At 56.9% G+C, this 13905-nt stretch overlaps 3 protein-coding genes across 3 annotated transcripts in view; 1 reads left to right on the top strand and 2 right to left on the bottom strand.

Moving 5' to 3' along the window:
* TTC21A (tetratricopeptide repeat domain 21A) overlaps positions 1-595 on the bottom strand; it is a 30432-nt gene extending 29837 nt beyond the window's left edge. The window contains exon 1 of the mRNA XM_024768958.1: positions 462-595. Coding sequence (XP_024624726.1) covers positions 462-488 — 27 coding nt within the window. The 5' untranslated portion in view covers positions 489-595. The remainder of the gene's footprint in view (positions 1-461) is intronic.
* Positions 596-661: 66 nt separating this feature from the next.
* Positions 662-11878, top strand: GORASP1 (golgi reassembly stacking protein 1). Its single transcript, XM_024768940.1, is given in 10 exon segments — positions 662-745; positions 747-825; positions 4877-4962; positions 5466-5669; positions 7134-7220; positions 7364-7494; positions 7732-7969; positions 8710-8860; positions 9315-9467; positions 9721-11878. Coding segments are annotated over 10 exon segments (1461 nt in total). The 3' UTR covers positions 9969-11878.
* WDR48 (WD repeat domain 48) overlaps positions 11820-13905 on the bottom strand; it is a 44886-nt gene continuing 42800 nt past the window's right edge. Inside the window, exon 19 of the mRNA XM_024768939.1 lies at positions 11820-13843. Within this exon, the coding sequence (XP_024624707.1) occupies positions 13748-13843 (96 nt within the window). The 3' untranslated portion in view covers positions 11820-13747. The remainder of the gene's footprint in view (positions 13844-13905) is intronic.

Below are 13905 nucleotides of genomic sequence, written 5' to 3'. Positions count from 1 at the left end.
ATAAAAAGTGGGTGATCTCAGGAGACATTTAGGAGCTGATACTTCCTGCCGATAGACAGGATCTGGAGATTAGTATGGGAAAGAGTAAAGGCTGGGGGATCAAATGGTGGTGCGATCCACTGAGGTGAAGGACCCAGAAGAGGCACAGACAGGGGAAGGGGAGATAATGGCTAGGTGATGGAGCTGGGTTTTTATGCTTTGGTCTGGGGCAGCTCGGGGATAGGACTGGGTGGGGATGATGACTGTGGGCTCAGAGAACACTAGAGAGGATGCGCTTGCCACGGAGAGTGAGGCGAGAAGGGACGAAGGCAGCCTGAAGAGGCCGGGGACAGCGAAAGGCGGGTAGCGGAGGCAGCACGAGCGGTCAGAGAGGTAACAGGAGAGCTGCAAGGCGCGGGGGTCACCAGGCCAGGGGCGGAGAGTCCCGGAGGGAGCGGCTGGGCAGTGCTCGGGCCACGCACCACAAGGGAGGAATCATTGATGCTCATCTCCGGGCACCCGCGGCTCCGAGTCCGGGTCTGGTGGTGCCTCGCGGAGCGGGATTCCCGAGTCACAGTCCCGGTCGCGCCTCTCGCGGCCTGCTGTTGGAGGCGCGCGCGTCCTTGGAAACGGAGCAGCCTGCCGCTCTCTAAGAGCGTCAGAGTTAAGGGTGGGCGTGGCCATGCACCCACGTGACAAGGCGCGGGTAGTCGAGCGCCGAGAGGGCGAGTACGCTGGTGGCGCCGCGGTCCCGGGCACCGGCGCCCCGAGCCGACAGTGGCCATGGGCCTGGGCGCCAGCGCCGAGCAGCCCGCGGGAGGCGCCGAGGGCTTCCACCTGCACGGGGTGAGTGGCCCCTGCGGCACCGGTGGCCTTGGCATGGCGTCCCCACCGTTGTGTGGGGGACGTCCGATCACCGGTCTGGGGGCGGTAGAGGCGGGGTCTCGGCCTTAGTGCGGTCGCCCGGGGGAGAGTGATGCCCCTTCCCGGTAGGAGCCGCCGGCGAGAGATGGCGCCACGGCATTCCTGGGCCCCGGCCCGTCTGCGGCCGCGGGTCGGCCTGGCGCCAGCCCCAAGTGCCAGCTCTGCAGGAAGCTGGAGCGTTTCCTGGTCGTGTCGGGCCGCCCCGGAATGGCACTTCTCCCGGTTGAAGAGTGAAAGCACCAGGTCCAGTCGGGACGCATTTGTGCACTTGTATGATCACATTTATGATCGCCTGTTGTGCCCTGCGCTTGTTACTGGGCCTGGGGAGAGAGCCAACTAAGCCCAGGGCCCGGCTGTCCCCGCCCTTGGATCCAGGGGGTCGGGGCAACCGAGTGGACGCCAGCTGCGGGGAGCCTGCCAGCGCGCATCCTGCCTGTGGTGGGGTCGAAGACCGCTGAGAACCAGCCAGGGAAAGTGGGAGCGGGAGAGCCAAGAGAATGCGGCAGAGGGCTCGGGGAGAGAGTTTGCGGGGGATGGTGGGGGGAGGGCTCCCCGGTGGAACATTGCGGAGAAGCGCGGTAAGGCCGCGACTGATAATGTGCCTTCGGTGTCGCCACAGAGGTCCCGGGGAAAGTGGAGATGGAGTGGGTTCTTAGAGCCTGAAGGTGAGGAGAGGGGCCCGCAGCAAGATGGAGATTTGGAGTGATTTGTACTGCGGAGAAGGAGGGGCTGTAACAGAGCTGAGAGGGGCAGGAGAGTGTCCGTCCCCGGCGCGCCGCGGGGCAGGACTCCCTTCTCCCTTGTGCACGGTGGATGGCAGCAGAGATGGGGGTAGGCAGACAGGCTTGTCAGTTTGGTGCTTGGCTGTTGAGCGATCTCTGCATTGTGATGGGAGGCTCTGTTAACAACTATGGGGGAGGGGGGCAGCTAAAGAAGAAGTTTCCTAAAAGGAAAGCCAGGATGGCTTCAGGACCCAGAGGTAACAGAATCTGTGCTTGGTGGTGGGCTTTCCCTAGTGGACGTCATGGTGAGGCACCGGACAGAAAAGGTGGACAGTGAAATGCATGCAGCCAGAAGAGTCTTAAAACAGGTTTGATGGAAGGCAAATTGAGGATATCGACAATGGCGGGTGGGGTGGTGGTGGTGACGTTGGTGACGTTGGTGATGGTGGTGATGGTAAGAGTGAAGATGGGAAGGGCCTGTTGGAGAGGGACAGAATGGAGAGACTGGGGAATTGGAGGTCTTCATTCACAAAACAGTTTTTTTCCCCCCGTTTCATACGTGTAGTTTTATTTAGTTGATGTACAATATTATATATGTGTACACTATAGTGATTCACAATTTTTAAAGGTTATACTCCATTTATAGTTATTACAAAATATTGGCTGTATTCCCTGCATTGTACAGTATATCCTTATAGCCAAAACAGTGATTTTGAGCACATATGCTGTGGCAGGTAGAGTTCCAGGCACTGGAGATAAAGCAGTGAGCAGAAAAGATATTGTCCCTTTTCTCATGGAGTTTACATTTGGATGCCAGCAGAGAGTGAAGGGAGACAGACAGGAAATATATGGTAGGTGGTGATCATTGCTAGCAAGAAAAGTAAAGCAGAGTGAGGGGATCCAGAGTGATGAGTGGGTGCTCTTGTATACAGGGGTCAGGAAAGGCCTCTGATCAAGTCACGTTTGAACAGACACCTTGGAAGGAAGTAAGGACAATACAGATATTTGGGGGAAGAGCGTTCTGGGCAGAGGGAGGCCCTGAGGTGGGACTGTGCTTGCTGGGCTTGAGGAGAAGCAAGGAGGTGGGGTTGGTGTGCTTGGGTGGCGTGGCCCATGTGAGGAGAGTGCTAAAGCATGAGGCCAGGTTGCTTGGGGCCTTGCGTTTTGTCCTGAGGATTTAGGATTTTATGCTGAGCTGTGGAGCCACTGGGAGGTTTTAAGTGGAGGTGTGACACTGCCTCCTAAACATTTAAAAATAAAAACGAAGAGCAAGTGTGCTGCCTTCCCTAAATATTGGCGTTCCCACGGTGTGCTGGGCATGGTGGAGGAGTCACTGTCTTCGGCAGTGGACAGGAGCAGACTCTGGGTCAGATTTCCTGGGGTCAGGCTGTTGCTGAATAACTGAGTGCTTTTCCTCCCCTGTCAGTTGGGGTTAGTGAGACGGTTAAATGACAGGGGAAGCAGGTGGTGCAGCCTTCTGGCACCCAGCCAAGCCTCAGAAGGCGTAAACTGCCATCGTTGTTTATCACTCTAGGTGCCCTGATGGGAGATACAGGGGGGAGGGGGAGTGTTATGAAAGCAGCACTCGTTGTGGGGCTGCGGGATCTGGGGTGATGGGAACGCCCAAGGGAGAGCCAGACAGAGGGGACGCTTGTTGCGGGGCCGGGGGTGCGGTGGGCAGCACCACAGGTGATTTCCGCTGTGGAGCCATAGTGGGTGATGACAAGGCCCAGAGCAAGGGGCCTTGACAAGGCCAGACTGAGGACAAGGCCACAGGAGAGGGGAGGTGGAGGCGCTGGGTGGGCTGGGAGAGGGCCTGGCCTGCGCACTGGGGGCCCGAGCCTCTGAGCCTCATTAATGATGGAGGTTGGCAGACACAGTGTTGAGGAGGGTAGAGGGCAACCGGCCTCTGGAGTGGGGGCCTTACCCGAGGGAGGTGGAGTGGCCCAGAGCAGGAAGGAGCAGCTCCCTGCCAGCTCTCCCTGGCGAACTGTCCTCTGATTCTCCAAAGACCCCTCATCCTAGCTTCCCCCTGAAGGGACGGAGGGGCAGGCTCCAAGCAGCTGCTCTCTGGGCCAGGCCAACTAGGGCTGGAGTTGGTTTCTGGGCTCATTCTCACTGGAAGCCATGGCAGCTTCTGGAGGTGGCAAGGTGGGGCTCTGTCGGTTCCACTGCCTGGAGGGAGCCCTCATTCCAGGGGTGAACTGGCCTTGATCCATAGCCTCAGCGGTGAGCTCTCCTTCAGTGTGGGGACTCCAAGACTGGAGGGGCTAGTGGGTGGCAGAAGCCATGGGGGCCTTCCCCTCAAGGAAGCATCCGGAACCTGAGGCCACATGAGCCCTGTGCCCTGTGGGCTGCTGGCCTGGCTGGTGCCTGACCAACAGGGCATCAAGTGCTCACAGCCAAAGGTCTGAGGGTGTGGGGCCCATATTCGGTCCAGACCTGGGGATAAAGGCTGCATTGTTTGAGCGAAGCTCTGTGAATGGGGCCTTTGAGATGGATTTCCACCATAGCTGCAAGCCTGGTTGTGGTGTTTTTGGAGACAGCAGGGAGTTCGGGAGTTGAGGGCAGGGCAGGAGCCCCTTGGGCTGGGAATGGCCGCTGGAGGAGCTGTCCTGTGTGGGGAGGTTGGATGGTGAGGGGACTCTGCCCTGCTCACCAGGCTCCCTGGCTCAGGCTCATTCCAGACCCTGGGGTCTGCTCTCCTCAGCCACCCCTCCTCAACAGCTCCTATCGCCCCACCTGTGGAACTGGGCCAGGATCTGTCACCACAGGGTCAGGGGCTCTCTGGGATCTGGCCACAGGCTGCCTTCTGCACTCCGTCTTTCTGGGCATGGCCCTGGCTCCATCCATCCTGGGGCACTCCCTTCCTGTCCACATCTAAACATTTCTGGTAAACCCTTCTGGCTTTCCAGCAGCCCCAGCCCAGGCTTCTGGGGCAGCCATCTGTGTCACCCTGTCTCCGTGTGGCCTACTGCTCTGGGTTCTCCTATGAGGCATCTTTGGAAGCATCTGTGGATCATACTCAGGAAAGAGTCATTTTCCAAAAGAGGAAAACCTGTGCCCAGGAAGGTAGTGAGAGAAGATGGAGTGAGCCTTGACCATGCCCATGTGTGGCCTGCCTGGAATGGTTCATGCTGGTGTCTCTGTCCTCGCCGGGACACAGGGAGTGGTGATGGTTTCTCGAATTGACGGCTGGGGGCTTCTGGGAGAGTCCCGGGGTCAGCGCAGTGACCGTGGCCTCTGTGCAGCACAGGTGCAGGAGAACTCCCCCGCCCAGCAGGCAGGCCTGGAGCCCTACTTCGACTTCATCATCACCATCGGGCACTCAAGGCTGGTGAGGCCCCCCTTCTGCCTCTGCTTTGCTTGTGTGTGTCTCCTGCTGTCCCACAGGGGCCCCAGCCCTGCTCCTGCCTCCCTTTTCTGCTGAAGGGAGGCTGAGCCCCATCTCCCCTTCTTCCTGAGCCTGATGGGGGCCCTGCCTGGAGCTCAGCTCCCGGGCTCTCAGGGGTGGGCTGGAGCAGGTGGACTCCTGGCACTGGCTGCAAGGTCTACGGGGCCTGCCCAGAGGGGCCTGAGAAGTGTGAGAGCTCTGGAAGGGGCAGCTCAGAGTGGGCAGTGCTGCAATGCTCTGGACCCCGGGGGCTCTTTGCTTACTTTGTTGTGTTCTCCGGGGGGACTGAAGGAGGAAGGTTTAGCAGGGCTTGGGGGTGCTGGGGGTCACAGTGGCTGCAGGCCCAGCCACCAAGGCCCTTGCCCCATCTCAGACCCAGACTTGTCTGGGGGGCCTGGCCGGGTGTGTGTGTGGGGGTCCGGGAGTCAGCCCCGCTGCCCCTGCAGAACAAGGAGAATGACACGCTCAAGGCCCTACTGAAGGCCAATGTGGAGAAGCCGGTGAAGCTGGAGGTGTTCAGCATGAAGACCAATAAGGTGCGCGAGGTGGAGGTGGTGCCCAGCAACATGTGGGGCGGCCAGGGCCTGCTGGGTGCCAGCGTGCGCTTCTGCAGCTTCCGAAGGGCCAGCGAGCATGTGTGGCACGTGCTGGTGAGTGGGCAGGGCGTATGGGATGGGTGTGTGGTGGGGGCCTCCCGGGAGAGGCCAGCAGACAGTGGGTCTATTAGAGGGTCCCAAGGGCAGGGTGTGGTCTCCCCTTTCCAGTGTCCCAGAGAGCGCAACTCCTCTCAGCCCAACAGTGCCCTGTGACTTAGGGCATTTTCTTACCCTCTAGACGTTGGCTTCTTCTTTGGAAAGGTGGGGGCGCCATCTGCTGGAAGCTTGGTTGTACTGCCAGAAGGCTGCTGCTGCGGCTGCTTTAGTCTTTATCTAAAAGAGTGTTTTTTTCTGGTGTACTCTAGGGGAGGGGTCCCCAACCCCAGGGTCGCGGACTGGTACTGGTCCCCAGCCTGTTAGGAACAAGGCCTCACAGCAGGAGGTGAGCAGCAGGCGAGCGAGCAAAGCTTCATCTGCTGCTCCCCATCGCTCGCGTGACCGCCTGAACCGTTAACACCCCCGCCGTCCGTGGAAAAATTGTCTTCCACAAAACTGGTCCTTGGTGCCAGAAGGGTCGGAGACCGTTGCTCTAGGATATTATGATTTTTCTTGGCAGGTCCCCTGAGAGCACCCTTGGGCACTGGGCTGGTGCCTGGGGTCTGAACCTTAATGAATCTCTGTGACTGAGTTGTCACAGATGTTGCTGTTAGTGTTCGTTCATAGACACACATGCACACGTGACATGCAGTCACTCATGGGGCCCAAGTTCTTGAATGCTCGGTCCTACGGCTTGATGGACAGAGGGTGCCCTGAGCTGGACACTGGCTGATTTGGTCTCTAGCCCCTTCTATTGCTCACTGACTCCTCGTGGGAGCCTTCTCAGCCTTTTCAGCCAGCCTCAGTTTGTCCATAAGTGCAATGGGGGTGGTGATACAAATCCCTCTATATTTCCCGGGAGATTGGGGGTTGGGTAGTGGAGCTTTCCAAGGGAGAAGGCAATCCTCGTACCCACTTCTCATCACCCTCTCCTTCAACTTCCCCCCACCCGCCACCCCATGGGTCTTCAGTTCTGTGCCTGCAGCCGTAACAGCAATGCAGTTGGGCACTTACTGTGGGCCAAGGTGTGGTTTTCATTCAGTGCATATATTATTTTTTTTAATCTTCTCAGCAACTCTTGAGTGAGCACTACATATCCCACTTTTAATTGTGGGGAAACTGAGGCCGAGGGGTTAAGTGCTTGTCCATAGCGCCCTAGCTAGCCGCTGGTGGAGCCAGGAGTTGGACCTAGGTAGTCAGATGTGGGAGCTCCTGCCTGTGGCACGGTGCTGCCCTCTGCTGGACAGGCTGTGGACCAGGGGAGGCAGGGGAACCAGGGGCTGGGCTGGGAGAGTCTGGGCTTGAGGTCCTGGCCTGGGGACAGAGGACAGGTGGAGAGGCAGCTCCTGAAGAGGCAGCTTCCCACCCGCCGCCCCCCAGAAGCAAGGCCGATAGTTGGATAGTTCGTGATTCTTTCCTCAGGATGTGGAACCCTGTTCCCCTGCCTCCCTCGCTGGCTTGCGCCCCTACACCGACTACGTGGTTGGCTCAGACCAGATCCTCCAGGAGGTAAGGAACCACACACAGCCTTCCCCCCGGCCCCCTGGATGGGGTGTGGAGAAGTGGGTACTGTCCATGAGAAGCGTCTTGTCTTGTGAGGCTTCCCATCCCAGGGTGGGAGCAGGGCTCAGGTGCCATGTTGTCTGTCGTAGTCCGAGGACTTCTTCTCACTCATTGAGTCCCATGAGGGGAAGCCCTTGAAGCTGATGATTTATAACTCCGAGTCCGACTCCTGCCGGGAGGTGACTGTCACTCCCAATGCAGCCTGGGGAGGAGAGGGCAGGTATTTCCTGGGGTTGCAGGGCTGCAGGGTGGGGCCCTGGTGGGGCCGTGGGGGACCCTGGCCATTGGGCATGGACCTGGAGTCCCATGGTGGGGATGGAGGGATGGGCCCTGGGCCCAGGGGTCCTGAGGCTGACAGTTGGTCCATGAGGCCCCCTCATTGCTGGTGGATGGGGGTGGCAGGGATAGGAAGGGCTGTGGGACTAGCCCTGGAGTGAATGTTTCTGGTCTTCGGCAGCCTGGGCTGTGGTATCGGCTATGGGTATCTGCACCGGATCCCAACCCAGCCTCCCAGCCACCACAAGAAGCCATCTGGTGTCCCACCACCTGGTGTCCCGCCACCTGGTATCCCGCCACTTGGTGTCCTGCCGCCTGGTGTCCCGCCGCCTGGTGCCCCACCACCTGGACCCACCCCGCAGGACTCTCCTGCCCCTTCTGGCCTGGAGACAGGCTCCAGGCAGGGTGACTACGTGGAGGTATGTGGGGAGCACCTGCCAGCTGTGGCGAGAGGGGAGCTTCATGTGGGCAGAAGGGCCTGCAGCTGGGAAGAGGAGACTGGGGGCTGTCCTCACTGGGGGCCTGCCTGCAGAAGCCTTGGGAGGCCCATCTGCTTGTGGGACCCAGTGGGAGAAGATGGGCCCATCCTGGGACAGCAGAACCTACTTCGGTTCTCCTGCCACTTGGGTCTGGAGGTGAGGGTAGTGTGAGGCACTGGTTGTCATTTTCATTTCATGACTGGGAAACTAAGGCCCAGAGGTGGGCAGAGACTTGTTCTGTGCCTCCGTGAGTCTGTGGTAAAGTTAGGCCAGGGGCTGGGTGTCTGTCTGGGTCTGCAGCCAGATCGTGGCTGTTGAGAGGTCCCCCAAGTGCCTCTGGGCATTGGGCTGGTGCCTGGGGTCTGCACGGGGGCCCTTGGGGACTGCTGTCCAGGCATGGACTCTTCCTGTGGGTCATGGATGGGGCTCCGTCAGGTGGGCCCTTGGGGCTGCTCATCAGAGTGGGAAGGGTGCCCCGAGTCCATGTCCGCACTGCACGGGAGGCCAGCCAGGCCCCTCTTGCCTGACTTCACATCTGCTGTAGAGGAAGCGTTAGATGCCCAGGGCTGTTTGCTCCCTTGGGCTGAGTGGTGCTCCCGGTGGGTGTGAGTTGGCGGTTAGGTTTGACTACCCTGTCCAACAGGCCCCTCCTGTTCCTTTTTTTCCCTGGCTCCCTGTAGGCCCTGCTGCAGGCACCTGGCTCCTCCAAGGAGGAACAGCTCCCTGGGCCCAAGAGTCCTGGCCATGGCACTCCAGACCTTGACGACCTTCCCCGTTCCATGGAGATTCCTCTTCAGCCTCCGCCTCCACTGCAGCGAGTCATGGACCCAGGTACCGAGCAGGCTGAGGAAGCTGAGGGCCTGCAAGCCCTGTGCTGGAGCAAGTCCCGGGCTCTGGGCTGGACTTCGGCAGACCCACTGAGCCCTCCTATCTGATATCCGCCAAGATAACTGCAGGTGATCCAATCAGTATACGGATGGCAAGACTGCCGTCCAGAGGAGAGAGGGGGCCTGCTCAAGGTCACACAGCACACTGGGCACAGAGCAGGGTCTGGGCCCTCTGCCACTGGGCTATTCCCATGATACCCAACCCCAGGCCCCTTTCTTTCCTCAGAAACCAGCAGTGGGGAACCTCTGGGGTTGGCTGGGGGCATTGCCACGGGCTGAGGAGGTTACAGTCTCTGGCCGGGCCAGATGCCCCAGGAACAGGGTGCCGTGAGCCCAGGGCGCTGGCCTTCCAGTGGTCAGGGTTTTGTTCTGGTAGAGAACTGTGCACCTTCCCCTAGGCTTCCTGGACGTGTCCGGCATCTCCCTCTTGGACAGCAGCAACGCCAGCGCCTGGTCTGGGCTGCCCTCCTCCACAGAGCTGACCTCCACTGCGGTCTCAGCCTCAGGGCCGGAGGACGTCTGCTCCAGCAGGGGTTCTCGTGAGCGTGGTGGTGAGTGGCCGGCCGGCACCTTCGGAGGCCTTCTGGGAAGGCCCCCGGGTTGTGGGGAAGGCGGCCCTGAGTCTCTCAGCTGGGTTAGAGGCTGACCTGCAGGTGGAATGCAGCCGCATCAAGGCATTTGTACGCTAAATCGCCCATCCCCCATCAACGCTGGGGGTGGGAGTTGAGGGTCAGCGGGGTTACTGCCCCAGGCCACACTGGCCCTGGTCTGTGGGCCTCCTCAGCTCCACCCCGTGTGTTTCAGGTGAGGCCACCTGGTCTGGGTCAGAGTTTGAGGTCTCCTTCCCAGACAGCCCAGGCGCCCAGGCGGACCACCTGCCTCAGCTGACACTTCCCGACAGCCTCACCTGTGCAGCCTCACCAGAAGATGGGCTGTCCGCTGAGCTGCTCGAAGCCCAGGCTGAGGATGAGTCAGCAAGCACAGAGAGCCCAGATTTCGGGGCACAGGCTGAGGGGGCAGCCAGCCAGGCACAGCTCTCTCCCCCAGAATAACACCCCAGGCACTAAGAAGGGCCTCTGATGGCATTTCATGAGGCCCAGAAGTGGGAGGCAGCTCAGGCCACACTGCGTGGCCAAGCCCCCTGCATTACGCTTCCTAGGCTGCTGCTGACAGGGGGTGGGGGGTGGCGTGGCTTGTGTCCACTCAGACGCTACTGGTCTCCAAGAGGTGACCTCCCAGCATTCATTCTGCCTGATGGTCCTGCCTTTGGGGAATTGGCCACTTGTTTGAGAATCTCAAGTACTTTTGGGGTAGTAGGGGGCTGGGAGTAGCACCCAGGTTAAATAAGTTTTCCAGGAGATAGGGTCGGAGAGCAAAGGATTCTTTGCCGCTCTGGTAGGGTGTGGAACTTCAGTGGCCGTGGGCCTTGGGGAAGGGCATCTTTGGGCCACGTACCCACTGCTTGCTCCTGCTCTGTGGGTGCACAGAAGGTAGCAGAGTCCAGGCACCATCAGGTGTGAAGATGGGGTGAGGGATGAAGGGCTTGGTGTGGAGTGTTTGCCTGATCGCTCTGTAGGGCTTGTAGTGATTCTTTCCACAGAGCTCAGCCAGCTCTATCTGTAATGGAAGGCACCCCCAAGCCCTGGGGACCCCTGCCGCTCCAATTACCGTCTCACTCTGTGCCACACAGCACAGTTGGCTCATGCTAACCACATATTCCAGCCATGGTTGGAGGAGAGGCAGTGAACTTGCCCACCTCTTCTGAGGGAGGATGGTTGGAAATTCTAGGCCCTTCAGCACACTCACCTGTGCTTGGACCACGATGCTTCTTCTTCGCCACCGTCTACACCCCACAGACCTGGGGACACACAAGTGTCCCCAGTTGTGACTCCTGTCAGCTCCCAAACTTTTACAACCATCCCTTCTAAATATAGAAGTCATCCAGCCAGCCCCAGTGGTGAGTAAAAGTTACAAATTTAATTTCACCATCCTAAGCAGACTCTCAGAGCCAGTCCTCCCGACTGGAGTTCTTCACACACAGCTCCCACTCCAAGGGGAGATGAGGGGCCTGGACAAGATTGGGTAGGGGCCCTTCTGTTCTTTCCTGTAGTACAGGAGAGGGCTGTTCCCCTCACCTCCAGTGCCTTGGGAGGCTAAGACTAGGTCGAGTCTTTTGCTCTGCCTGGTTCCTGCAGGAAGAAGAGGGCTCCATCCAGGGATGGCCCCCTCATCACTTGAAGTTCTCTCCTCTTTGGCTAGAGTCCCTCACCTTCCCACAGCCCTCGCGGAGTACCATGAAAGCTGCCTCTGGCCTGGCCTTCTAGTCTCGGCCCAGTCGAAAGTCCCACCTTTACCATTTGATTTGGAATGTGTGCACTTACAGGGAATTCAGAGTTCTCTTAGGCTCATAGGACAAGGACTGTATGCTCTGGGGGGCACAGACCAAGTATATGGAGGGAGGGCCCCAAACCAGCAAACACTTCGCTTCTAGCACTGTGACTACATTTAAAAAGCAAGTCTTTGTCAAGTCTACCAGAGCAGCTGATAAGCCCACAGAACAGGGAGGCATTGTGTCCAAAGCCAGTGCTGGAGCCTGGTTCCTAGATTGTCTGGGAGCCCAGTGCAGCAATCCAGGAAGTAGAAAAGAATCACCATGGGCCTGTTCTGAGGCCGGCTTCCCTTCACTGTAGCCTGGCAGTCCGACCCAGAGTCACCCTCACCCAAGGGACCTGGTTCTTCCCTCCCTCACTTTCACACACTCCCCTCCTTACATTGGGGGATAAAATGGATAGCAATGCTAATTATTTCCACGGTAAACACAAAACCAGAAGTTTCTTCCTTTCTCTGTAATCTGCTATGAAGGAAAATGACAAGTGAAAATAAATGTGTACTACACTTTGAAATATTGTAACTAAAGCCTTTATTCTATACAACTGTGAAATACAGATTTTTACCCTTTTGGCATTGCAGACTGTCAAGATTTTCTGGAAACTATTACTGGTTTGACTGGAACAACAAAAAAACCCACAACCATGCTGGGGGTGAGATCTATGACAGGAAGGGAGCACAGCCGCCCCTCGAGGCTCCGCACTCAGGGCAGCATGGCCCAGCGAGGCCCATTCCTTCAGCCCAAGGGCCCCTCGTGCAAACACAACTGAGGGCTGGTAAATGAGTTTTTTTGTTTTGTTTTGTTTTTGCCATTAATTCACAACTATTGCTAAAAAATGTGCACCAAAAGCGCACTGTTGTATTCAACAGATAGAAAGGATTTTTAAAAACAGCCGGTTGCTCTCTGCATAAGGGAGACAGGCTCACTGGAGATGCGGCGTGTCTTTGCGCACTTCTTCAAAGTGTGGCGGCAGTGACCAGCCCACTTTCCAAAGGAGGCTGACGAGCAGTGAGGAAACCCTGCCTCTACGGTTGTGCCGGTCGGAATATCTCAGATAGTGAGGTCTGGACTCAGGCCACCAGCTGCCTCCAGCTGAACCTGTGAAGGCGTAGAAAAGAAAAAACCTTCCCCACCCCCTCCGCAGTCCCTGCTGTTGTGGGGACGGGCCATGCTGGGGAGGCAACTGGACTGGAATAAACTGCCCTCTGAAGGCACTTGTGCTTCTGGCTTCATCCAGGAGGCTTGTCTTACGTAGTTTTATGGGGGTGGACCATTGTTCTATTCCAAATACAAATGACCTTGGGGAGAATCCAAAGTATTTTTTTCTGCCAAAAGTTGAAGTATTTATCCCCAATAAGTTATATTCTGTACAAGATCCAAATGATTCTATGAAAGCTTTAGATTGTTAGAAAGAACAGTGAAAAGAAATCTGGATACAGGTACAACAACAAAAACCTGCATATAAAACTGGAAAAAACAAACATGTATACTTCCAGGATGTGAATATCAAATTAACTCACTATGATACCCTTTTACTCTGACACCATAAATATTAGGTAGCATTTAAATGAAGTTAAAATCTCATCACAGTCTTAAGTTTTGATGGTGTCACGCTGCTCACCCAGAGCAAGAACTTGTGGTGTCACCTGGCTTTGCCCATAAATAAAACGACACAGTGGAGGAAGGAGTAAGAGAGCTGCACCTCCCTGTGGCCGCCAAACAGTCCGTTCACCGTGGGGGTATCACCGCTGGGCACAGGCTGGGCGTACTCTAGGCTGGCAGTCCCAGTGCTGTGATCCAGCACCTGGAATTTCAACAGATCTTCCTACAAGAACACATCTGAGATGCAATATTAAAAACAAGCCCAACAATAATCATTTATTATGAAATGGGCTGGCTCTCGAATTGTGCAGCAGCAAATTCCTATTAAAAGTAACTGTCTTAAATGGTGAAAACAACTTGTTTTTTTTTTTTAAATGACAAACTTGGAAAAAGCCTTCATAGGTACTGCATGAGTGGAATGTACTCTTAGCAAAGCTCAAGAGTGTGGGTTTGGAGTTGAAACACAGTGACAGATGTGGCCCTACCAATGTGTTTCTAACAAGTGCTAACAGATCAAGATAGGGTCCTCTGAAACAAAAGGAGGAAGCAAAGTCTGCGCTGGCCTGTCGTTAGTTCTCTGTACACCTCGCAAGACACAGTCTGCTCGGGGCTCTTCTGCTCTGGCACTCTGCCTTCCTGGGGACAGCTTAATCTACACATGGAGACTGGTTTCTATATTACATCTCGATTAGTCACTTCAATTGAAAGAGAATCTCAGTCCATACCAAATCGGCCGTTAGAAGTCTTGTTCCCGTTGGGGCTCAGTGGGCTTCCTAGCACTACTCTTGGGGCCATAGAGGAAGGTCAGTAAATGAATACCCAGGAGCGTTCGCCCACCCTTCACGTGGACTTCTGACGGTAATGGAGGGTGAGGTCACCACCACTCTTCCATATGAAGTGTTTCACTGTTCGAAGGTCCATATTTGGATCCAAAACCTGAATAGCAAAAAATGAATAATAAAAAAGGTATATCTAAGGCTTTTATCGTTAACTCTGGG

Source organism: Neophocaena asiaeorientalis, unplaced genomic scaffold, assembly GCF_003031525.2.
Source record: "Neophocaena asiaeorientalis asiaeorientalis breed wild unplaced genomic scaffold, Neophocaena_asiaeorientalis_V1.1 scaffold1058, whole genome shotgun sequence".
NCBI lineage: Eukaryota > Metazoa > Chordata > Mammalia > Artiodactyla > Phocoenidae > Neophocaena > Neophocaena asiaeorientalis.
Note: the sequence above shows the minus strand (reverse complement) of the source record. Positions and strands in the feature narration are given on the sequence as shown.